Source organism: Suricata suricatta, chromosome 4, assembly GCF_006229205.1.
Source record: "Suricata suricatta isolate VVHF042 chromosome 4, meerkat_22Aug2017_6uvM2_HiC, whole genome shotgun sequence".
Lineage (NCBI taxonomy): Eukaryota > Metazoa > Chordata > Mammalia > Carnivora > Herpestidae > Suricata > Suricata suricatta.
In genome coordinates, this window is record NC_043703.1 from 43,427,499 (window position 1) to 43,455,259 (window position 27,761).

At 36.2% G+C, this 27,761-nt stretch overlaps 1 protein-coding gene across 1 annotated transcript in view; it reads right to left on the bottom strand.

The window, feature by feature from the left end:
* The window catches only part of TDRD3 (tudor domain containing 3), a 163,385-nt gene that overhangs the window by 39,567 nt on the left and 96,057 nt on the right, over nucleotides 1-27,761 (bottom strand). Inside the window, 4 exon segments of the mRNA XM_029936632.1 lie at nucleotides 1-307; nucleotides 19,532-19,657; nucleotides 20,319-20,475; nucleotides 23,268-23,408. Coding sequence (XP_029792492.1) covers nucleotides 1-307; nucleotides 19,532-19,657; nucleotides 20,319-20,475; nucleotides 23,268-23,408 — 731 coding nt within the window.

The following is a 27,761-nucleotide window of genomic DNA, read 5'->3' on the forward strand; positions in this document are numbered from 1 at the left end:
GTATCTTTAGTTCTGTCATATCTAGAATAGGGTCTATCACACTTGCTTCTCTCTTCAGCCCAGGCTTCAGATCCTGAAGAAGTACTTGGTCTTTCAGAACCTCTGTTTCTAGGTAATCCACTGCCTTCTAAAACTGACTTTGAATTTTGGGGGTCTCTTTGAAAACGAGGAGGCTTTTCATTTCTTGGCTGTCTGGTATCATTTCGAGGCAGATACCGTGGTTGGTTATTATCTTTGACTCCATTTTGCTCAGTATTTGACAATCGGTGTTGTCCCTGATGAAGCTGCTGTGGCTGTGGTTTAGGTTCTGAAAAGTAGAAGTTATTATATGCATATTAAAATAAAGATTATATTAATACTGAATTATTTAATTGGATATAAATTTTTAAAAATCACAAAAAATATGGATTTAAAAATACCTAAAAATTATTATGTTAATACAAATTATCAAACTACTATTTTAACATTTCCTACTACCTTCCCACCTCATTATCCTAAGTCCTCTCTGCTTCCTTAGAGTTCTGTATTTCTAATGAAGTTTTCCTGGTCAGCCACATTAGTGAAGTATAGCAATGATATAAACCATGAGAAAATGGTGAATAATTTGAAAGGAATTTGTCTTTGTCCTCAAATGTTTGCACTCTTATAAGATAGCTATCTATATGTGCTGTTCTGGTTATTTCACTTCCCAAAACATTAATGCAACAGAATTGCAAACTGCTGACCCAGAAGCCTCTATGAAACCATACAAGAACAACCCTTGCTCAACCCCTTCCTGAATCCTACTTCAAATATGTACAGTTATCATTGGCAGTCAAGTTCTAGCCCTTGCAAAAATGTTATTCTTCAACTCTTTCTGCATCTGTAAGTGTTTAGATTACAAACAGATACTCTCCTACAGAAAAGAGTATTTTTTTTTTTACTTACTAATTAAGAGCAGGTACCACTTGGAAATATGGGGAAAAGTGTCAAAAATATGATTAAATAATACAGCACCGATCATGTCAAACCAGAAACCCAAAGTAGTAACATGGCAAATCTACTCATAGATAATTTAACAGCTGTGTTTTTATTCTACTTCAATTTGAGACATGTCATTTACACTTTCTTCCTTCACTGTTTCACATATCATGTCTGTAATCTTATTACCAAACATATTGACTGGTTTTTGATGTACACGCCTTGTTCCTCTTGTCATACACAAGGGTCACAATGTTTCTCAACAGTGGCACTACTTACATTTTGGGTGAGACTGTTTACTGCAACGCAAGAAAATTAATCCTTCTGACCTCCAGGCATTACATGCCAAAGAATGAAAGCATCCTCCCTAGTTATAGTAATAAACAAAACTGTCCCCAGACATTTTCAAATACCCACTGGAGGCAAAAGGTACAAGGTAAAATGTCTCAAACAACAGGGTAAAGAGAAGACCTTTAAAAAGTTCCTGAGTGACAAAATAAGTTACAGTAAAAATCAAGACTCAAACTGGTAAGAAACTTCTCAGCAGAACCATTGAAAGCTAAAGCCATCTAATAGGCTTTAAATGTCTTTAAAATTAAAGGAAAATTATTTTCTAAGTACAATTCTATATATAGCCAAATCACACATTAATTTTGACAAGGATTACATGTTTTCAAATATGCAAGATCTCAAATAGTAGCCAAGACTATTTAGACACTTTTTTAAAAATCATTTTTTCCCAAGATTTGCTTTATAAATATCACACAACTATCTTATTTTTAACAACTGTAGTCAATATTAAATCCTTCTTTAGAAAGAGAAAAATGGTCACCTTTGGTTTCTGCTGGCATTATTATCCAGGAGTGAAGATTTAGGAAAGCAAGAATAGTGAACATAAGCAGGATGCAAATGAGCATTTTCTGCAGGAAGCACGTTCCAGTCATTATTAGAGGATAAAAACAGCAGCTGCTTCTTGCTGACTATCTGCTATGTATTAAGCATGACACACTAGCACTTCACACACATTATCAATACCCCTCACACTTACCTTAAGATACAAGTGTTATGAGATTTATTTAATAGAGGTCCCTGATACAGTGAGCTGAAGACAATTTTCAGCTTCCAAAATAAGTCAAATATGAAGGTATTTGAATAAATATTTACGAAGCATTTTGGATACACTATGATTACTAATAGATTTTTCTTTTTTTAAATTTTTTAATTGCTTTTTAATTTATTGTTAAGAGACAGAGACAGCACGAACAAGGGAGGGTCAGAGAGAGAGGGAGACACAGAATCTGAACTCAAGCAGGCTCCAGGCTCTGAGCTAGCTGTCAGCACAGAGCCGGACATGGGGCTCGAACCCACAAACCATGAGATCATGACCTGAGCTGAAGTTGGATGCTTAGCTGACTAAGCCACCCAGGCGCCCCCTAATAGATTTTTCTTAAATTATGCCAGTTAGGGCCATGAATGTCCATGATGGTCAGGAAGTACAAATAATGTAGGTCATCACGAGAGTAACTAAGTCTGGACTACAGACAGGGATCGGGATGACCATGTACACAAAATATGGGAGCATTTGATTTCAATTCCTCTAAAAGAAAAAAAAAGATTTCCATATTTTATTTACTTGATGATGTACATTAGAGCCAAAATAAAATAAAATGATTTACTAATATGTTCACTACATATTATAATGGATATAATATTCATATACCATATATGAAAATACTTCATTTCTATTATTACGTTGAGATAATACTGTGATGGAAGAATCCATTAAAAATTATTTTTTTAAATAAGTGGGGTGCCTGGGTGGCTCAGCCACTTAAATATCCGACTCTTGTTTTGGCTCAGGTCACGATCTCATGGTTCATGAGATCAAGCCCCGCATCAGGCTCCACACTGACAGCAGGGACCCTGGTTGGGATTCTCTCTGTGCCCCTCCTTACTCTCACACCCACACGAGCATGTGCATGCTCTCTCTCTCTCTCTCTCTCTCTCTCTCAAAATACATAAACGTTTAAACACTAAAATAAAACTTGCTCTAAGAAATAAACTATTTAAATAAGACAGAAAATACAATTGTGCTTTTGAAAGAACATAGTTTTCATATACGTCCACTTTTTTCAAAAATTAAATAACAGTAAGCCAAGAAAGGAAGATCCTTAAATGTTTCATCATTCTTGAATTCTCTTAAACCCAAGATCTTCTGACCTACGTTGGCATGGAAGGAAGTCAGATACAGAGCAGGTATTTTGAAACTGAGCTAATCGATTAAATAAATAACAGACTATGCTCAATTGTGGCAATGTGATTTTAAATAAATTAAGAAATACCCCAAATCAAACAGAAAGTTCCTCAGTTCTTCACTCAGAATCTACTTGCTCTCCAGCACAGTCTCCAGAGGGTATGATAATTTCAAACCACCCGAAATACTACTCAGCACTGCAGGCCAGGTCTACAGTCACTCTAACAATAAATATACCGAGATTCTTTTCTGTATAGGCAGAAGAATAAAATGTAGGGTTTTTTTTAAAGACCTGAGAAAGAAACATGAAACAAAAACATAAATAGAAATAGGTAATATTTAGTATTTAATGGGAGAAAATAAAGGATATTAGGAAAAATAATGAAAAAAAATCATCATAAAATAGATGAAACTGTGAAAACATCTAAAAAACAAAAGTGATACCCTCTCTCTCTTTGTTTTTTAAGTAGGCTCCACTCCCAACATGGGGCTTAAACTCATGATTCTGAGATTTAGAGTTGCATGCTCCACTGACTGAGCCTGCCAGGCGCCTGCCCCTTAAAGACCAAAGTTATAAAAGCCTGTATGAGGGGTATCTGGGCGGCTCAGTTGGTTAAGTGTCTGACTCTTGATTTTGGCTCAAGTCATGATCTCATGATTGGTGTGATCAAGCCCTGCACTAGGCTCTGTGCTGACACTGTGGAGTCCGCTTGGGATTCTCCTTCTCTCCTTCTGTCTCTGCCCCACCCTCATGTAAGTTCTCTCTTTCTTGAATAAAAAAGAAATAAAATTAAATTTTAGAAAAGCTCATATGAAAAATCTAATAAAAGATTGCTGTATGAGTTCAGTCTGACTTCTAATGTTCCTATTATACCAGATCATGAGTTTCAATTGTATGTTTATAATTGATTACAATGTTTTGTATTCCCATGATTTGAAATGAAAGGATAATTAAAAAAATTTATTAATTTCCACAAATGATTTGGGTTGGTATATATGAACGTGCTGAACTGATCGGGCATCTTAAACTAATTAATATTTCTTTGCTGAATATTCATTTTGCAGTCACAGTTGCACCTACATTTTATAGTAGAAAATCAGGAACATTTTGTTTCCCAAGATGATTCTTTGGTTTATTCTGAGGCATCTACCAGGAAAAGTGACTTAATTTTTATTTATATTTTACTGTGTGCCTAACAACTCTACTTTGAAGGTCTTTTGCCTATATTATTTCATGTAATTCTCATAACCACTCCAAAGGGCAATATTATCTTTATTTTACAAAAAGAAATGATGAAGACTAGAAGCTAGAAAATGTTGGTGCCAGAATTTAAACCCAAATCTAACTGAAGCCACTATTTACCATTATACCAAGCTGCTTGCCTAGAGAAACAAAACAGAATGCAACCAACAACATGTTAGTTACAATTTTATCACCTACATCTGTTCATTTCTGGTGAGAGGAAGAAATCACAGAGGCTCTTTCCCTAATCCCTGTTGGGCTGAAAAAATAAAATTGGATACTAGGAAACTTTGGATACCACCAGAATCCTGACCTAAAATTAATAATCTCTTTCCATTAATGCAGACAAAAGCCCTGAGACCCCTATTAACAGCTGGATTGGTACTTAGAATCTCACAATCTGGCACTCAGAGACACCAAGTGTGTGGGCACAGGCCCTGGAGAAAAGCCGCCGAGGTTACACCGCAGCTCTTCGAATTAAGTTTTGTGACCTTAGATAAGATGCAGCTTTTCTGAGCCTCATCTTTAAGATATGGGATAACAATAGAGCCTAGCTCAAAGGATTAACTAAGCTAATACCTGCAAAGTACAATATCTGGCTTTAATAAGCACTCAGTAAATGTGAGCTGTCACTGTTATTATTATGGTTACTATTAGCATTATAACTAAGAAAGCAAATTTAAACACTTGGATGGTAAGGCGCTTCCCTATTTACCCGGCTCCCCTCCCACAACCCCTACCTTTAGTTAGGATCCTTACCTCACTTTATTTATTTTTTGTTTGTGATAGGTTTTTTCTTATGCTCATTGTTGGAAATAGGGCAGAAAAAATGCTTTAGTAAAAACTTTACTGTCAGATTATATAAGTCACATTGTAGAGAAAATTTTAATCAGAAAATCATAATCTTAATACTGTTTTCTACTTAAAATATTATAAACATTCTCTAGATAAAATTTTTTATATACCCCAAATGTTTCTATGTTAGAAAATACTAAGAAATATTTTTTAAAAGTAAAAATTACTCATAATCCTATCATAAAAAATACATATAGAATAAAGGTACTACTACCTTCTGCCTACCCAAATTCCACCCCTTGGGATGGCCACTATTAACATTTCAGAAGGTATTCTTCCTTTTTATATAAGTCATAGAGATGTATCTATACACATTTTTAAATTTTAAACAAAAAAAGCAGACTTGCTTATATTTCATAGGCTGCTGTATACTTTTTTTTTTTAATGTTTATTTTTGAGAGAGAAAGAAAGAAAGAGAGTGAGCAAGCAAGCAACAGAGTGAGTGAGGAAGGGGCAGAGAGAGAAGGAGACAGAATCCGAGGCAGGCTCCAGGCTCTGAGGTGTTAACACAGAGCCCAATGTGGGGCTTGAACCCACAAACCATGAGATCATGACGTGAGCCAAAGTTGTACACTTAACCGACTAAGCCATCCAGGCGCCTCATTGCTGTATACTTTTTCAATCAACTGTATACCATGGCCATATTTCCATGTCAGTGCCCAGAAGTATCTCATTCTTTTTGATATTACGTGTTTTTTTGTTTTTAAAGGAGGGTACTTTAAATATTATTAAGTATTAACCAAATTAAGAGTAGAGTGTAAGTTTTACTTGGCATTGTTTTTTCCCAATGCCTAGCTACAATAGTCAGGCAAACAGATGGTATTTAGTAAGAATTGCTAAAAGAAAGACACAGTTACTAAAAGCAATGGGCATGGAACAAGTTTCCAAGTTTAAAACCATTAGCTGTTTTAACACTGTCACCTGGGCTCAGCTAAGGGGGCAATATTGAAATAGAAAAATACTTTCCTGTCTTATTTTCTATATGAAATGCTTGCTTCAAAGTACATTGGGACATTGTTAGATTGAGTTCAAGTGATTACAGAGAAAGACCGCACAACATAGCATATAAACACTGAGCTCAAGCCAAATAAATTAATTCTCCCACTGCTGAGTGATGCATCTTTAATGAAGTCACAAAGAGCCCCAGTTTCTTCATCTGGAAAGTGTGGATAATCATACTTATTACAAGATTATGGCAAGGAATCAATTAGAAAATATTTGTGAAATTGCTTTTCTCATGGTCCATATAGGGCCTTGGGAATTAGACTGACAATTGAAAGTAAGTCCCCTTCCTACAATTAAGCAGCTGTGTTACTTTTTAAAACTGGAGTAATGCTACCTACCTACGACCTTCACTGAGTGACTCTGTACTACAGTTAGCGAGCACTGACTGCACACAAGCGTCAACACCATACTCGTAACTGTCTAAAAAGCAGTGGTCAGACTCCTCAACGCTCTATCCGGTGCTGCTTTACATATAATGGGGAGAAGCAAGTAACAAATAAGTAAACAAACTAATAACACAGCTTAGAATTGTGAAAAAGACAAAAAGGGAAATATATAGACTTTTATATAAAACTGGGAGGAGTGGGAGAGCTCCCCCCAACTTAGGGGGAGCATTTCTCTGAAGAAATGGTACTTGGGCTGTGCCCTGAAGAATGAGAAGCAATGCACTGAAAGTTGAGAAGAGTGGTCCAAGGAGCAGGAACCGCACACACAAAGTCCTGGCTGGAAACTTGCTTCGTGGAGTTCATGTGTTCTTGAAAAAATCCTTGCAGGCCCAATTTTAGATGAAAACACAACCACTGGTAATTATCAGTTTCAAGGGGCAGAACAGTTTTTTTTATATATAACACTATCCCAAAATTGATGTCCCTTATGCCAAATAAAAACAAATTCCAGGGGAAGAAAAAAGACACAAAAATGAACGTCAGTAATTGGACATGGCATCTTCTTTTGTTAATCAAAGATGTTAAGTTTTTTTTTAAGTTTTCAGGATATTTTCTCATAATTGTGACAAACGTTAAGCTTAAGGCTAAGCTCACAAAAAACATATTCATGATAATCAGGGTTCACAGAATTAATCCTTTAGCATCATAAATCCTCTTCAAAAACAGAGAGAGAAAGGTTCATGAAAAAAAAAGCGGGGCATGATGCACAAAATCACTGCTGCTATAAAGGAACAGATAGAAGAATACCCAGAACACAACGTGCACCTGCACCACAAACGCTGCCTGTTCTCCAGTCCTGTTCAAAAGGCAGGCAGAGTCCAAGCCTGTCCTTACAGGTGCAACAGAAAACCAAAGGTTTATAGTCTGGGGAGTACATTAGGATTCATACAGTTAAACGACCAAAGGAGCTTAGCTCAGGGTATAACTATAATAACAACCCCATCTTGCAAATACGGAAGGGGGAGAAGCTTAACCAAGGACACACATCGAACTGGGGTAGAACTGGGATTAACCAAGCACTCAGGCTCCACAGCCCACTATTAACTTCCCTGCTATACATGCTCAACAACACCATCACGCTAGTAGCATTAAATCATTAATAACCAGGAGTCATTTTCAGTATTTCCTCACAGAACACAGGTTAGGATTACCATAAAATATTTTTGCCAGGGTAAAAAAAACCCATTACCTATACAGGTCAATTCATTAACATACATATATTTAACCTAGCTGATTTTATGAACAAATTGCAGCAATACAGCTTCATCACAAATTTTGTATGTAAAATATACCACTGGATTAATTTAATTTTTCTTCTATCTCTAAACACATTAAACACAAAGTTTGTATCATCCTCTTTAGAGGGCTTTTCTAGCCACAAGTTGCCTTTTCTTCATCAGTAACTAATAGATACTCTAAAACAGTTTTGCTTCCTGGTAAATGAGAAAAGTCTTGTTCTGACTTGTTTTTTTTAACGTTTACTTATTTGAGAGAGAGAGAAAGAGAGTGAGTACGGGGAAGGGGCAGAGAGAGGGGGAGAGAGACAGAATCCCAAGCAGGCTCTGCACTATCAGTGTGGAGACAGACACCAGGCTCGAACTTATGTCCTCATGAAAGCATGACCCGAGCCGAAATCAAGAGTTAGATCCTTAACTGACTGAGCCACGCAGGTGCCCCTTGAGAGTGTTAATGTGTTTTGATCACGCAAGCCTGCATGCCTGCCCAGTGCCTCGATGTGTCCCAGGAGGGTTTCTCGGGCTTCTCTTTGGATCTCAGCTTAAATTTCACTTTCTGTGGGAAGTCCTTCTCCTTCGGCCCCACAGACAACAACCAACTCTAATACCAAATAAGCATGGCCAGGCATACTTCCGTGTTTCTTATAAAACCCAAACTGGATTCTTTCATCTTCCTAGCATATCCTGGACATATAAGAACACAAGAAGTTTTTAATCCAACATGGCACTGCAGCCTTACGATCATCCCCGTACTACTCACCGTCATTGGTGCCTTTCGTTCAGTTGTTCATTAGTGGACTTGGGTGAGTCACGTAAATGGCCCCCTTGTTGATAAACTGGGAGTTTATATAAGAGATGCTAAACTTGTAAGTTAAAAATCACTTAGAAATAACAAGGTATATTATTTCTGCTTTAACTCAAATATCAATGTGTACTGGGAAAATTACACTGGAAACATCAACTAAAATGTCACTTATTATCAAACTTGTAAAAACTCAAAGGATGATGTGTCAGAACAACTAAAACTCTCATACAGGAAACATCTGTCAAGTGTAAGAAACTAAACTTAACTTGGGTGATCTTTTCCTCTACGCTGATTAATATTTTCCGAGATCGTGAGTATGATAATTTTAGACTCCACATTATCTTTGTAACACATTTTCTTGCAAATTTCACAGAAAACTATAGCAAAAAAAAAATGAGAACTCTTAAAATTTGAATCTAAAATATGCTAGTGACATTTAAAGGTACTTAATTTTCAGGGGCAATAAAATGAAAATAAGGAGGATTTTTATAGGGAAAAAGCAAAAGAATGTCCATTTATGGGCTAGAATATTATTTTTAAAAAGCCACAGTACCCCACTACAATAGGTTACCTACTGATAAGGAAAATGATTCAGATACAATAGCTGAAACTACTGAGAGTAATCCTCCAACAAGTGAAACAAAACAAACATAAATCATTAAAAGTATTTGTTACAAAAAGACTGTCTCAATTGATTAGTACATGAACTCACATCATAACTGAAGCATAACACTTTCTAATATTGTTAGGCCTATATTTCAGCCATTTTATACATGAGTTTTTTACCCCAAAATTCTCAACTAATCTCAATGATACAAATCAGGGCTTTTTATGGAAAATATCTTTAGATGCTGAGTATATTCTATAATACAAAACTTTTTAGCACTGAAAATTAGTCCATCAGCTCAAAATTTGCATTTTTGTTTCCTCAATAAAAAAAATACTTTCGTTTGCAAATTTATTCTGTATAAGTTCTGATATAGATTACAAAATATAAGACCAGGGACTACATTTTATGCCTTGTAAGCACATATAACTACAGGTACTTATTAAATGATTATGTTTTCAAAATACTGTAAAAATAAAATATAAACTTTTATAAATTTATAGGCAGAAAGAGAAATCACCCATCATCCCAAGCATTTAGTTTAACCTTTTCATCCTATATTAAATGTGTTCTTTCTTATCATTCTCTTCAAAATAATTATTTCATGCCCATATAATACTTATCTGCTGGATATCCAACAGCTTATCTTCCAACCCTATCACTTCACTGTTTTTGTCCAGGCTTTCAATCAGTCATGTGCTGGAACCAACATGAATGTTGTAGAAGAACTAACATTAAATTTTCAGAAAATCTGGAAACTGATTGTTAAACTACTGAGAGTCTGAGATCAGCCATAGTGTAAATATTTACACCACAGACGTGAGGAAGAGCTAGGAAACAGGCATTCCCTCACGCCACACGTCTCCCACAGCCTGCTGGGAAACGTGCACCTGGACTCTAGGGATGCTCTGTACACTCGAAAGGCCCGTTCCTTATCTCTCACTCACTCTCATTCTCCTACTACTTTGGCAAAGCTGCTTTCTCAGTTTCCTTTGCTGGCTCCTCCACCTCTACTTGATCTCTAAAGTCAACTGCTTGCTTGATGTCCCTTGTTGATTTTTAAAAATTGGCATATCTTAAGATTAAACTCTTGATTGCTCTTTCCCCCAAAAGTCCAACAGACGTTTAGAAATGGAGCATGGTAGAAAGAGTTCTGACAGAGAATCAGACAGCGAGCGGTCCAAATTCCAGGTCTTTAGTTCTTATGGGTAATATAGTTTATATCTAAGGGTATACTTTATCTGTCAAATGGAAATAATGATGTATCTTTTGTATTTGCAGATGGTTAAATGATTTATGAATTAATAGTATGCAAAGCACCTAGAACAGGTCCTAGCATAGAGCAGATGCTCAAAAATGGCACATATTTTATTTTGTGGTCAATAAATGCTTAAATGAATGGACCACTAATTGAGGAGGAGAAAAACAGAAGAATGGCAAAAGTGAAAAAGAGGCTCATGTATCCTTGTATTCTGAACAAAGCTGTCTCTCTTCTATAGATCTAAGCACCAAAGAAACTATAACTGACAGCATGGTTAACAAACATGTTATGTTTGCCAAATAATTTGATTTCCGGACATTTGTCTGAAAAAATAGTCATCGATATGTAAATTTAAATAAATGTAACTAACTTAGTTAACTAAATTTAACTAAAAGACTATTTTGGAAGGTTATTATTATAGCAAAATTTGGAAACTTTCAAATTACTAACAACATTAATGGAATTATAATTGATTACTATGCAGCCATTAAAAATTATGCTGATAGAAATATATAATTACATAGAATTATATATTTTATTGTTAGGGCAAAAAGCAGGTTATGTAAGTATGATCTCAAATAGAAACAAAAACAGAATATGGTGATGAGATAATGGGCCACTTTTCTTTTGTTAACTATATTTTTAATTTTTTTCTAAACTTGTCAGGTAACACAGATACAACGGGAAACGATACACTTCTATGGTACATGATCAACACACCTGTTAACCTCAATTCTTAGTTTCTATTCTTAAAGTGTCCTTCTAAGACATGCGTTAAGGAGGGCATTTCGAATTTGTGATAAGCTAATTTTAACCAATTTTCTATGTATTTCCTTTAAAATTTTTCACGAAAATTATCCCTGTATCCATGTACAATTTTTTCTATATAATTATTAAATTCAAGTAACTACTAAATTTATTCATAATCAGGACATTACTTGTGTAGCAATGTGGAATATTTTCACAGTATTTTCATTCCAGAATTTCACAGATAACATGAGACATTCAACACTTTGTTAGAGAATCGGTTTTGTATTAGATGATTTTGCCCGAGTGTAGGCTAATGTAAGTGTTCTGAACATGCTTACCCTAGGCTAGGCTAAGCTATGATGTTTGGTATATACACTTTAGGCTAGGTGTATTAAATGCATTTTGACTTGTGGTATTTTCAACTTACAGTAGATTTACTAGGATGTAATCCTATCTTAAGTCAAGGAAGATCTCTACTTGGGCAATCCTTTCTTGAGGAAACCCTTCACAAGAACATGTAGCCTAACACCTACATACTCTCTTTTCCTGACTTAGTTTCCTGCTTTTCCAATTACACTATCACCACTGTATCACATATCCTTCCTATAGTTCCTATTCTTCAGTCTTCAAAATTTGAGCTATATACATCTATAAGCCAAACTTGAAACCTGATGAAAAGAAAATAACAAAACCCAAAAAGACACCTAACAACTATCAAAAGCATGCGACTTCATGTCAATTACCCATCAACCACCAATACTGTATCTGCCAACATCTAAATATATTACTTACGTCTGAATATTATGCAGAATTTGAAATTATGCAGTAATGGTAACCAAGTGAATGCTACTTCTCACAAAACCCACAGGAAATAGAGGGATAGACCACCACAAAAATAGTATATGTAGTAGAGTCTGAATATTATTCTGACAATGAAAAGAGATCATAGGATATTTTAACCAAGGGGGTAGTGGGATTAAATTTGTGTTTTGAAAGATCACTGACCACAGTAGGGAGATTGGGATGATAAAGTTCTGCAAAGAGTTGGTGGCGGGCTGATGAGGGCCTGGAGTAGGGGAGTGGGCATGGAGATGAGGGGTGCTGAGGGAAGGAGGCTGTAGTGGTGGTGGAGGGCGAACTACCATTATAAAGAGGCTTAACTGCCAAGCACTGTGCTTAGCACTCTATGCGCCTTATCTAATTGGATCTTCTCAACAACCCTAAACTTAGGTGCTGTTAGTATTTCACCATCTCCCACTAAAGATGTTAAGATTTAAGAGGTTATGTAACCTTCCCAAAGACATAAGCTACTAAATACAAAAGTTGTGATTTAACTTAGTGGTAGAATCCGTTGTACTTATCTATCCCAGCCTCTTGTCCAATTCTCCCCTTTTGGTAATAGAATCCTGCTTTCAGAGGAAGGTAGTAGTGGGAACTATTCCTTCCTCCTTACATATAACACTGATAATATCAATTACATCAATTAATCCATTAAGATGTCCTGTACTTTCCTGACAAAGGGGACAGAAGCTTTTTTCTAAATGACCTCCTAAGTATGAGGACCATTTCCCTGTTTCTGACAAAAAAAATTTTTTTTTTTAATCTCCTGACACCAGTGGTTGTAAGTGCTCATTTCTGCAAGTCTCTTTGGGTTTCTGTCCTAGCCACTCCGCATACAACAATGCCAATATCATTGGTGGAACTCAGTTGGGCTTGGGTAACCAATAATTATCAGATCAAAGGTAGTTATCTTTCCCTCCAAAGTATTTACTTGCAAAATTGAGTCTTTTTACCTGCCTATCTTTATATGTCATTTTGGCCCTTTCTATGTTAGCCTTATTCTACGCCTGGAGCTACCTGGGTCAATCATTACTACCACATGGAGACAGTCTGATAACATACAAAAAAAACAACAGAATTCAGAGACAGAATGATTTTCCAGTTATTAAGCCAAAATATTCCTTTTCTGCTTATTTGTATTTCTGTGGCTTACATCTTAAAGCAAACTAATTTAGAAGTTGGTGCCAGAAAATAGGGTGATACAAGTGATGGAACCTCATCTGTAAAACTTGTTTAGCAAAAACAAGTGCAGGGTAGTTAGTGAGAGTCTCCGCATCCCCTACCAGGAAGCTGGAACTCCTCACTGTGCAGTAAAACTGTAGTCTGTGGTCTTGAAACTGAGGCCACTTAAGAGATGCTTCTAGAGAAAGTGGTTGAAAAAAAAAAGGTGCCGGTTTCTTCTCACTGCCTTCAGTATGCTCTACAAGACACACACAGCTGGCAAGTTTGAAGTAGAAGGGTCACAGATATAACGAGGAAAGAGGCGCTTTTCTCAATTATTACCAATAAGCCAAAAAGGCAGAACCAGATAATTGTGCTTCTTGAGGAATTACCGAACTCTGTGAACATTTATAAATGTTGGATGAGTTCTTAGTTCCTATATTTGTTTAATTTAAATCTTATCCTTTTCATAAAAATATCTCTATTTGAATGTTCTTCATATTTTTCCAAGTGTTTACTCAGCATAGGACTAGGTCATCTTCTTTATTCTACTTTCTAAAATTCTGATGCAAAATATGAAGAAACAAGTAAAATTGATAACATATAATTTACAGAATAGGCTATAAAAAGAGGGATAGTAGATAAATTGAAATGTAAGAGAGTTAATCTGTCCACTAGTCTCACAATGTCTTTTGTTCCCCATTCAGAACAAATTAAGGTTACCCTGGTCTCATTTAGATGTAGAAAGTCAAAACAATAAAGCTTTTGTCTCACAGTATTCCTACTCCCATCTCTGGCCAACCTAATCTTCCATAATAACCCAAAGAATCAAAACTATTCTTTCTGGCTCAAGTTAAAATTTAAAATACATTTTCCCGATGGACATTGATTTACGTGGTAGTTATGTATCACAAGTTGATACATTGATAAAGTATACGATGGCACAAAAATGATTTTTGAAAGTTGGATTGATAATCTAGCCACCAATTATGTCTAATCTGTAAAACCAAATTAAAAAAATCTATATACAAAGAGCCTTTTGGAACTCTACCCTATCACAAGCTGATCAATGAAATCTTCCCAAGCTGACATCAAGTCATTATATATCACAAAGAAACACTTTAATTAGTGATTACCCTCAGAAAACAATGTAATCCAATCTCATTTTTTTCAGAATACTGATAAAAATGCCAACTAGAGTTATGTTTGATTCCAATTTAAAGATACAACAAAAAGTAATGTTAAGAGAAAATCTCTAAGAAAAGTACATGTGATGATCAATGACCTCTGATGGAAGTTTAAAAAATTAGGGGCGCCTGGGTGGCTCACTCGGTTAAGCGTCCGGCTTCGGCTCAGGTCATGATCTCACGGTTCGTGGGTTCGAGCCCCGCGTCGGGCTCTGTGCTGACAGCTAGCTCAGAGCCTGGAGCCTGTTTCGGATTCTGTGTCTCCCTCTCTCTCTGACCCTCCCCTGGTCGCACTGTCTCTCTCTGTCTCTCAAAAATAAATAATAAAAAAGTATTTAAAAAATTTAAAAAAAAAATTAGAATAAAAAAATGATAGCCACCTTTTAGATAAAAATATATGATATAATGTGAAAGTAAAGGTGTTGCTAACTTGCCTTAAATTTGTCAGAAGTTCATTCTTTTTTTTCTCCAAGAAGCCTGACACATTACACAGAATCTGATACGACAGTAAGAAGTCCATCCAGGCCGAGGTTTATTTACTCGGCTGAAAGACGATTTCTAGGATACTAACATCAAACAAAATCCTCTGATAGCTTATATGATAAAAAACATAGAACCAAGAAAGATTTGATTATTCAACTAAACTAGAAATGAAAATTTAAAAATCCCAGATATATATATCACTGAATCATGATTATTTCTTTATAATCAATATGGGACTGCAACAGACCCAGATAATGACACCAATGGTTTGGACATTAAAATGGTAAGATCCGTGGTGCGCCTGGGTGGCTCAGTCAGTTAAGTGTCCAACTTCGGCTCAGGTCATGATCTCACTGTTTGTGGGTTCGAGTCCCGCATCGGGCTCTGTGCTGACAGCTAGCTCAGAGCCTGGAACCTGCTTCATATACTGTACCTCCCTCTTTCTCTGACCCACCCCTGCTCATGCTGTCTCTCTCTGTCAATCAAAAATAAATAAAAAACATAAAAAAAGTTTTTTTGAATGGTAAGATCCTAATGTTTTTCAGTAGCTGTCCATAAGGCATTCAATCATTAAACATTTATGGAGACTGCATCCCGAAAAGCCCTCTAGATTTTCCTTCGGAAAATGGCCAACGTTTTCTCCCATCAATAAAGAGTTAATCTGAGAACCTAAGATTTATGGAAAAATGACCAAATTCTGAGAGAAGGCCAATGTGGAAATTCAATTTTATGAAAGCATAAAGTTATTTTAGGTTTTATTTCCAATTTAAAAAAACCATAAAACCATAAAATGAGCAGAGAAACAATTCAGTTGTTTGCCTCATCCATTTATTTTACTATGAACCCCAGCTCACCTAAGAACACTACAGTAGTACTGAGTGGGTTTAATGAGAGAGAGTGACAGTGAGGCCACCGCACACAGAGCATTCACATCTATTCTGTCACCTTCACTGTAGTGGGATTACATGAAGGCAGAGCCAGGACAATATCAGAAACATCTACAAGCACAATCATCTTCAGTATGTATACATATCATTTTATTGTCCAGCTGTTTGTGGTCATGTGTTATAATCTCTTACGAATGATGTCAACATCATCAAAGGAAAAGTTTAGGGTCAGAAGAGCTGCTACCGACAGATTCAGCTTCTGGTCAGACATTTAAAACAATGACATATTAAACCAAACAGTATTTCCACGTCTGCCTGAGTAAAGTATTTCCTCGCCATTCAAAATAACTAGTGGTCTTATTTTGGCACTGAAACTTTGAAATAAAGGACTAAGTCTGACAGATTACAGGCAAACCTCATTTAATTGTGCCTCACAGATACTCCAGTTTTTACAAACTGAAGGTCTGGGGCAACCCTGCGTCCGACAAGTCTACTGGTGTCATTTTTTTCCAACAACCCTGCTCACTTCACGGCTGTGTCACATTTTGGTAATTTGTGCAATATTTCAAATTGATTATTAATTATTTTTTGGTGATCTATCATCAATGATTATGACTTTCTGAAAGCTCAGAGGATGGTTAACCCTTTCTAGCACTGAAGTGTTTTTAATGCAGGTCTGTACATTGTTCTTTAGGCAAACTGCAGTTGCATATTTAATAGTCTACAGTACAGTATAAACACAACTTCCATATGGGTTGAAAATTTTTTAAATATTATTTAACCCACTTTATTACAGTATATGCTTTATTCTGGCAGTCTGGAACTGAGCCTGCAATGTCTCCAAGGAGTGTCTATACAAATATAAATCATGTCCGATTACTGTATTCAAAACTGCCTTTATATGCTCTTCAGGGTTGTTTACACCAAGTAAATGATAATATTTCTATGTCCCTTTAGTTTGTGGCTTCTCTGGGGTAAGAGCTACAAGATCCCTGTAATTCCCCAAAAGTTCTAAAAGAGCTATTTGTATTATATGCTCTATCCCCACCACTTGCCATAGACCTGGTACGAATAAACACTACGTAAAATACATTGATAGAATGAAGAATTTCTCGGAGCCCTTATAATGAAGTCTCACTTCAGTCTCAATCCCATTTTCCCCCTTGCAGACACAGGAAAAGAAAAATGTTGCCTGAAAGCACCAAACTTTCATTGAACAATGAAGTTTCCCAGCTGTCACAGCTTTGCACTGCCATCTAGATAAAATAAAAACTCCTTAGGGCAAAGTGCTCTGGATGCGACCCCAGCGACTGCTTCCATCTCAGGCCCTATGGCCCCACCTCTCCCACACTGTCCCAAAGGCAGGAACTGGTGTTCCGATGCTCCAAGCCTGGGTGCCCAGAGCTCCCTCTACTTGGCTTGTCTTTGAGCCAATATTCCTCCGCGGATGTGTCTGAAGGTCAGATTGTATCTTGTAAAGGCCAAGGATCGGGAATATTATTATTATAAAGTCCATATTTTTCTCACATGCTAGCAAATTCTATGTCATATTAATAGCAGTGACATAAATAAAACACATCTACTTAAACAAAACCCTGTATTACCAGATGTCTTCATAAACTGTCTCCTCAGAAGACACTGACGTTTGTTTCTGAGTGCAGTATCCATGTCATGTATCTTAATTAACTGTGAATCCTTTTTCCAAATGGAGTGCTAATATTATTTCATTTTATTGGTATAGAATATGTTCTGTGAGAACTGAAGCATTATAGGCACATGGGTCACAGATAAATTACTATTCTCAGTCTCAACCTCATTATGATTTAGGAGACATGCAGAAGTCAAAAGCAAATGTAGGGAGACAGAGGGATAAAAGAAAATCACCACAGTTCTGATTGGGAGAGTATAAAGGAGGTTGGAACAAAAATATCAGGAAGTCAGAGATTTGAAGAAGCAGCAGAGATTCTCTTACTGGCTTTAGAGAAGCAAACAAACATGATGGAACTGCTTACTAAGGGTCGGGCGGCAAGAACCCAAGAGCTTCCAGGAGCTAAAAGCTCCCCAGGGAACACCAAGCAAGAAAATGGGGGCTATGGTCTTAATCTACAAGGAACCGAATTTTGCTAACAACCAGTGAGCTTGAGAGAACCTCAAGCCTCAGCCAAGGTCAAGCCCCAACTGAAATCATGATTTCAGGATGTGAGATCTTGAGCAAAGGTCCCAACTAAGTTTGTCTGGATTCCTGACCCACAGAAGCTATGAGATAATAAATTTGCATTGTTTTAAGACACCAAATTTGTGGTAATCTATTAAACATCAATGGGAAACCAATACATTATGCTTTACAACCAAGAAAACATTGCTGTTAAATGTGTGCTTACAAATCTCACCCACTTCAAACATTTTTTCAAAATGCATTGACTTTTCTATATAATCTAGAAATGAGCTTCCTTTTCATGAAATCTGGACGTTTCAAATTTGTTATCACAGCATTTTATCTCCAACCTTTTTTAAAATTAAAAATATATCTGAAAGAGAAAAACTGAATTTAAAAGTGTATCTCCCTGGGGCCCCTGGGCGACTCCCTTGGTTGAACACCCTACTCCAGTTTCAGCTCAGGTTACGATCCCACGATTATGAGATCCAGCCTGGCACTGGGCTCTCCGGAGAGGCTGAGCCTGGTGGGAGTCTCTCCCTCCCTCTGCCCAGCCCCTGCTCGTGCTCTCTTAAATAAATAATAAAGGAATTTAAAAGAAAAAGGGTATTTTCCTAATGTTTTGAAATCATATTTTTAAAAACACACTATTTTAGAAAATACTACAATCTGTGCTTAGAAAAAAGATACACATTTAACATATTTTATCTTTTCAGTGTTTATGTTCATCACTAAAATATGATCACATTAAGGAATATATCATACTATGGGAGCATCTCACTCATTGTTTGAGTATTTGCACATAATGTGTAATATGTGGAGAAAGAAGAGATGGACCAATTTGACAAAGTGTTAGGTAAGATTATATAATAATAAATTCTCCAACATAACAAATCAGTTTTTCATAGCTAAAGCTCTTATCCAGTGAGGTTGGGGGAAAGAGTTTGGCAATATTACCTATCATAGAGTTAGAGGGCAACATAAGCTGCCTTTTGTACGTTCAGACTGTAGCAATTAAAAATTCTGTTCTGCATTTCTGTTAAACAGTAAATTTGTAATTTAAAATTTTTAATTTTTATCACCCAGAATAGAAGTTATACTGTCAGTTGCTTTATTAAACTTTTTTGGGTACAATTCAAAATAATGTTTGGTCTTTTTAAAAGAAATCTACTTCAGGGGCACCCAGGTGGCTCAGTTTGTTAAGCATCCAACTCTTGATTTTGGCTTGGGTCATGATCTCACAGTTTGTGAGTTTGAACCTTATGTTGGGCTCCGTGCTGATGGTGCATATCCTGCTTGGGATTCTCTCTCCCTCTCTCTCTGCCCCTCCCCTGTACTCTCACTCTTATTTTTCTCTCTCAAAATTAATTAAAAAAATCCATTTAAAGGTAGCCTACCTTCCACACTCAAAGTCCCCATTTTAGACTCCAGGAAATCAAATAACGTGCTTGGTGCTGATGGCCTTGCATTTCCCAGCTCCTCCTCTTCTTCAGATCTTACTCTCCCCCTGCCTTTTCCTTTACCTGAAGAAGTAAAACAAGACATATTTATTGTACATGCAAAAACAAAAAGAGAAAATACACTAAAATATAATCACCAGTCACCTGAAGTATGATTTTGTATTTCTTTCTTTTCATATTTTTTATATATTCTGGATCTTTTAAATAAATAAGTTTTTAAATGAGTATATCAACTAGCACCTTTAGTCCTCTAAATGATCTATCTGAAAATTTAAATTTGTTCATGTAAATTACCTTTTAAGAGAAAAAAAATCACTTTTATAAAACTTTTCTTTAGCCACTGATCCTTTAAAAGAATATAGGATTAAGACTTGAATGACAAAAGAATAACACTAAGTAAGTCATGTTCTTATTAATTTTAAAAAGTTTACAATCACTTATACAAGGCACACAGTTCTAAAAACAATCAATAGAACTACTCACTTTATATCACATTTTCTCTATTACTTAAACAACCCTCTTAAATAAGGTATTATCAGACCTCTTTGACATAAAGATGAAGATAAAGAAACTTAGAGGAACTTGCACAAGTCTCTGTGATTCCCAAACTGGTGCTCCTTCCACTTACCACGTTACCCACCCCCCACCCCGCCCCAAGCCCAGCAACAAAACCTCAGCCAGAAAAAAAATAATACTATCTGGCACGTAGCTTAATGAATTCTACCTCTCAGAGGTGGACCTGTAACAGGTTTGTGTTTATTGCTGTTGAGAAGTACATTCAGCGCTGCTTCTAAATTGTTGCCATTATCCATAAGAGCTTGCCTCGATGCTTCTTTACTGAAGCCCATTTCTGTTATGTGTTTTAGAGCCTTCTCATCAACCTGTAAGAAATTAAGAGCAAAGCTATGCTAATGGCCAATAAATAAGCAAGGTATAAGTTTTTAAGTATATGTATTTTTTTTAATCTTTTTTTTTAAAGTTTATTTATTTTGAGAGACAGAGCAAGTGGAGGAGGGGCAGAGAGAGGGAGAGAGAGAGAATCCCAGGCAGGCTCCATGCTTTCAGCATGGAGCTCAATGTGGGGCTCGAACTCATGAACTGTGAAATCATGATCTGAGCTAAAACCAAGAGTTAGATACTTAACCAACTGAGCCGCTCAGGCACCCCTATATATACTGTTTCTTAATTAAAAATTACATTCATGCTTATGGAAAAATGTATAATACAACATGTACTTGCTGTTTGTTCATGCTAATAGTCAAGGAAAATTCTGTATGATATGTGGGGTTGTGCCTCAATACTCTCTGACTTCACAACTACCATTATAAATAAGTGAATGAATTATGAAAGACAAAGAAAGAAAATAGTATATATCAGAATAAAGCTTCCGAAAATAATACAGTGAAAACTATCTACTGAAAAATTTTCTTGCTTGATACTTCTCTATCCTAAAAAGTCAATGTAATTTATATAGCACTTCTCCAAAACTGCAACGTATAAAATGAAGCTAACAAAATGGTGTTATCTCAGTAGTTTTATTTTTTTACTCTTTCTGTTCCAGTATTCTTTCTATATTCATTAGCAATACTATCTACGATGTTTTGATAGCCTGTACCTCAAAGAGGAAAATCTACCCTAAAATTCCAGAAACCAAAATCTCCTTTAAAAATCCAGAGCTGAGTAGAATTCAAGATCTTAATAAGTAAAATAAACATATCCCATAAAGAAATGTCTTGATGGTACCCCATGGCTCCCTTATCCTCTATTCTTCTTCACTCTTTTCTCTTTCTGCATCATAGACTGGGTAATTTCAATTGCCTTATATCAAAGTGCACTGATTCTTTTCCTCTGCCTGTTCCAGTCTGATGTTGAATCTGCTAATTTTTTATTTCAGTTACCATACTTTTCTGCTCCAGAAATTCTATTTGGTTTCTCTTTTTATAGTCTCTATCTCTTTACTGATATTCTCTACTTGTTCATATATTGTTCTCTTGATTTCTTTTCGTTGTCAACTTTTTCCTTCAGACCTCTGACCATATTTAAGGTAGTGCATTTAAAGTCTTTGTTTAGTTAGTCCAATGCCTGGGCTTCTTCAGGGAAGGTTCCTGTCAATTTCTTTTCTTTTTTTCCCCTATGAATGGCTAATACTTTGTTGTTTTTTGGTATGCTTTGTAATTTTTTTGTTGTTGTTGAGAACCAGGCATTTTGAATACAATAATGGTAGTAATTTTGGAAGTCAGATTCTCCCTCCTCCTCAAGGATTGCTATTGTTACTTGATGAAAGCTGCTGTTGTAGGTTTCTGGGGTAGCTTTTCCAAATTTTCTTTGCAAGGATTATGTTCCTTGTGGAATGTGATCACTGAAGTCTGTTTCATTATCCTCCTTCTTCATCACTTCTGGATCCTCAAGTATTTGACTACCAGCCTTCAGAGTTCAAAACCGTTGCTTCAGAGACCACTTGTCAGCTCAACAGTTGTTTGGGTGGAGAGGCCAACTCTGGGGGCTCTCAATTCCACCATCTTTGTGATGTCACTCCCTTCATATGTCTAATCCTTGCCACAGCCCCAAACTGCTGGTCTCTGATGTTCTACGCCAAGACATCCCCATCAATGTACTGAAGTTTGAAAGCTTCTTGAGTTAGGGACCATATTTTTTCAGCTCACTGTATGTACAAACTGAAAACTGACTATTTTAAAATAATGAAATGACCCTTTGTTCAAGGAAGAGACAGCCTGACCCATAGTTCTCCCTGGCCAATGACTGATTTAGAAGTAGACATGTGACCTAGCTCTAGTCAATAAGACCTAAATGGAATTTTCTGGAGATTTCAGAAAATATTTTCTTGTCTGATAAAATAGACTTACACTCTTTCCTTCCTGCCTTTGATCTTTTTGTGTGAAGATGTAATACACAGAGAATTCTGTAACCCTGAGAAGAAAGCCAAAAAATCACACAGATGCTCACCAGAGCTCCAATACTGTTATACTGCTGAACTTATCAACCTTTGTAACCATCTACTTCTGAATTTCTAGTTATGTGAAATAATAAATCCCTATTATTTAAACCAGTCTTAGTATCCTCTACTCTACCGATAAAATCATCTAAAGTCATTCAACTTCTAAGGACAGAAGAAAAATAATTCTTGTCAGTCCTCTTATATCTGAGAACACTGCAGCATACCAGAAATAACCTTGACTCCTATTCTTTATCTTAAAAATCCAAATATATTTTGTACTTGAGACCATAATATACATTTACTTGTTCTAATATATTTTTCCCAAAGAGTGAAACAAAACAAAACAAAATCATTTCAGAAGAAAATCTGATAAAGATGTGGAGAAGGGAAGGGAAAGAATGTTCCTGACATCATCTTATCAAAAATAATCTCCATTAAATGTCCTCTACTAAATTTGATGACTTTTTATCAATCTATTACAAAAGACATTAACCAGACATTAGAAATTTAAGAAGGATGGAGGTTTTAAGTAAATTATCTTTCAAACAATCCAGATGTTCCATAAGTTAATTATAATCCTTAACAAAACCTTTCTTAGAGTTGTAAAGTCTATTCATCATACACTGAATAAAGCCAGGGGTAGTTATGAGAAAGAACACAAAAATCATCCAGGTAAGGAAGAAAACATTAATTTTGTGATTGATTCTTTAGCCTTACCAGTTCTCTATAGACACCTTCATGTTTCCCCTCAGACTTGGTCGACTTTTCTTTTTGTAAAATTTCTCTACTTCGGTTACCAGCAGCACTCATGTTGAGATTACTTCTAGCACCACCACCACCTCCTCCAAATGTCTTGGTCTTAAATAAGGGAAAGACAAAGAGATGTAAATAGATAACATTTAGAAATAGTTCTAAAGACTATTCTACAACCAAAAGCATCTAGGAAAACAAGCAACTAAAAGTTTCTCAATTATGTTAACTAATTCTTCTTAAAAAATACCTGCTGGCCATAATCTCTTCTTTCCACAAAAGTCCAGATCAAGCAATAAAAAATTTACATAATTATAATCTTTAAGTCTTCAAGGCAAGTCATCAGAATAAACAAATAGACAACAGATAGAAGAAAATAGAATAATATTAGCATTATGGAGATTAGGTGTTAAAATAATTCTGGGGTACAATACTTGACTGACATCATGAGAGCTAGGTTATAAAACCAGCTACATAGCAAGTCTATCTGTAGCAAGGTGCTAAACATGCCTAGGAATCAGTTACATTATATCTATGATCCAATAACATGATTATTTATATAAGCTTAAAAAGTAAACAAATAATATGAATTTTGACACTGGATTAAAATTCTCATTACTATTTACATTAATTATATGATATGCTATCTTACCAATTATGTATAAAAACTTTGAAGTTTATATTTCTTATTTTGCCTGAATTATTTGAATAATTATATTGAATCACATTTGAAAATCTAATTTGATATTTCTTATCAAAACTATTAAAAAAGACAAGAATGTAAAGAACATTAGTTGTAAAGATACAAATTCATGATTGGAAAGCAACCCACTGCTGTTACTTGTACAATATCAAATTAAATATATGATAATACAATATCTTTATAGCTCTAACAGATCCAATAAAAGAGAAAGAAGTCAAGGCTTGATTTTTATTAGTGATAATAATAAATGTTTTCACATGCATTCTAAAATTATTACAGTAAGGGGTGCCTGGGTGGCTCAGTAGGTTGAGCGTCCGACTTCAGTTCAGGTCACGATCTCACAATCCGTGGGTTCAAGAACCATGTCGGGCTCTGTGCTGACAACTTAGAGCCTGGAGCCTGCTTCTGATTCTGTGTCTCCCTCTCCCTCTCTGCCCCTCCCCTGCTTGTGCTCTTTCTCTTTCTGCCTCTCAAAAAAAATAAACATTAAAAAAAAATTTTAAATAAAAAATTAAAATAAAATTATTACAGAAAGAAAATATCCTAGATGTAAATTAATATAACATTGGGAAATTATTTTGAATCAGATGAAAATATAAAGAAATAGAACAGAAACAAAAATTATATTAGATAAGCACTAACTAGACAACATATAAAATATCTATTGGGTAGTTGATATACCACTACAATATTTAAATTTTATTTAAACTAAAATTAAAACCACATCTTCAAAGACCAGAGGTATATTACTAGACTCACTGGATTTTTGGTTGATGCAATAGATTTGGAAGTCCTGACAGTTGTCACTTACATAACAATAAAGAAAAATGTGAGCTTATATTAGTGTAACACAAAGTTCATTAGTTTGGGAGAAAGTGTAGTATAGTTATGAACATACATGCTGCAACTAGACAAGACGGGCTAAATTTTAGCTCAGTCACTTTCCAGCTCCTGCCTTTGGTCAAGTCACTTCCACTTACTATGAGCCACAGGTTTCTCATTCTTAAACCAGGGATGAGAAAACCTACATAACTGGGAAATTGTAAGAATTAAATGACCTCAGTAACACAGTGATCAATTTAGTAACTGGCGTATGGTAAACACTCATAACCCATGGCAACATTACTGTTTTCCTTAATGTATTAAAACACAGTTACCTGAGAACTCTGGACCCTGACCTGCAGCAAATTAAATATACTTCCGTAACTCTAAAAGTGCTTTTTCATTTGGCACTGTCTTCTGGATGCTTTTATTATTTTCTTTCCATTTTCATGGATTAAACAATAGGATAAATACATTTTCAGAATTGTTTTTCACTGCTTTAAGACAGTGACTACTCATTAAACATATAAATATCTAGAAACAACACAACTTAAATACTACCCACAAGGTAACTAGTGTTGTCCTTTATGAGTGACACTATCTTCTTTTACCATAAAATTTAGGCATCCATAAACTCATCATGACCATGAAACTCAAGGGGGTCCTTAATGCTCCCTAGCAATCTTACCATATTTCCCTAGTGCCCCGCCCCCCAGTATTCTAGACCACTGCTTTACACATTCCCCTTACCTCTCAAACGTCCCACATCTTCTCCCCCATTGTCACTGTTGACCTTGCTCACTTCCTCACTAAAAAAACTGAAATAAGCATTATAGAACTAGCATAGATTTTCACATCAACCCACCCACTGATATCTGTTCACTCACCTTCTCTTAGCACCATATATTTTATCTTGTTACCATCCACATGAATGTCTAGACGGATCTAACGGAAATGAATTCCCTAACTGTAGATTATTTCTCAGACCACATCTTACATGATCTTACAATAGCTTTCGAGGATTTCAACACTTCTTCCTCCATGATGCAATTCTGCATTCATTCTCTTGTTTCACCCTGTCTTCCCAGTTGCACCTTGGCTGGCTCAACTTCTTTCACTAACCTCTGATGCTACAGGGTTCATTTGTTAGTTTTTTTCTCTTCCCTTCAGCACTGACTTGGTGATCCCATTTGGTTTCATGATTTTAAATAGGCACCCATGTATGCTTACAACTTCCAAATGCTTATCTCCTCCAAAGCTCACTTTTCCAATGATACTCTTCTGTCTCACTGCCTATGAAGCCTGGTGATATCTGACAGGCATACTTCAACGTTAGTATGTTCAAAACAGAATACCACATCTTTATCCTCAAACCTGTTCCACTAGTCTTCTCCAGTTCAAAGTAAGAAACTCTAACCCGCCAATTTCTTTGGCAAACCCTTAGAATCATTCATGATACCTTCTCCCATGTACCACATTCAACATCTCAGAAACGGTGATAATTCTACTCTAAAAATTCCAGAATCCCACCACTTGACACCGCCTTTAGAGCTGCCATCTGCCTCCAAGCTAACATCATTTTTCCCCTCCCTGGATTACTTCAGTAATTTCCTAACTTGTCTGATTCAATCTTATCCACAATCTACTCTGAACACAGCAGCCAGAATTAGCTTTTTATTTATTTTTTAATGTTTATTTATGTATTTTGAAAGAGTGAGAGCATGCACAAGACAGGGAGGGGCCAAGAGAGGAGACAGAACCTCAAGCAGGCTCTGTGCTGCCAGTGCAAAGGCCGACACAGGGCTCAGTCTCACGAACTGTGAGATTGTGACCTGAGCCAAAATCAAGAGTCAGATGCTTAACCGACTGAGCTACCCAGGCGCCCCAAGAACTAGCTTTCTAAAATGTAGGTCACTTGATGTTACTGCTGTGCTGGAAACCTCTAAAGGCTCTCATTTCTCTCGGAATAAAGACTAGTTTTTTTTAACATGGTTTACAGACCCATACATAGGCTGACCTACATTGTCACCATTGACTTTATGTGCTACTCCTTGTCCCTTTGATCTCCCTGTTTCCACTGGCTGCCTTCCTATTCTTTGAACATATATTCCTGCTTTAGAACCTTTGCAAAAACTTTTCTTTCTCAGCTAACCACAGAGCTAATTCTCTTACCTCCTTCAAGTCTTGGCTCAAATCTCATCATCTTGAGACCTAATCAAATCACTCTATTTAAAACTGAAATCTGAAACTTACTTATTTAGCATGTTTATATTATTTAGTGTCCTTATTAGAATGTAAACTACACAGGGGCGCCTGGGTGGCTCAGCTGGTTAAACGTCCGCTTCGGCTCAGGTCATGATCTCACGGTTCGTGGGTTCAAGCCCCACGTCGGGCTCTATGCTGACAGCTAGCTCAGAGCCTGGAGCCTGTTTCAGATTCTGTGTCTCCTTCTCTCTCTGACCCTCCCCTGCTCATGCTGTCTCTCTCTGTCTCTCAAAAATAAATAAAAAACAAAAAAAATTTAAAAAAAGAATGTAAACTACACAGAAAGAATTCTTAATTTCTGATCATCCTATGTACCCCTTCCCCAATCAGCACTCCCAACCTACTCTATTTTTTTCCTCCCTAAAGCACTTACTGACGTCTAATTTACCGTATCACTTACATATAAATAGTCTGTTTCCTTTAATAAAATATAAGCTTGATAAGGGCAGGGATCTTTTGTCTATTTTGTTCGTTGACTTAACATAGGCATTTATATTTTTAATTTAAAAAACACAATTTTTTTGGTCTGTTTTTATTTATTTTTGAGAGACAGAGAAACAGACACAGTACAAGCAGGGGAGGGGTAGAGAGAGAAAGGTAGACATATTCTGAAGCAGGCTCCAGGCTCCAAGCTACCAGCGCAGAGCCTGACGTAGGGCTTGTACTCGTGA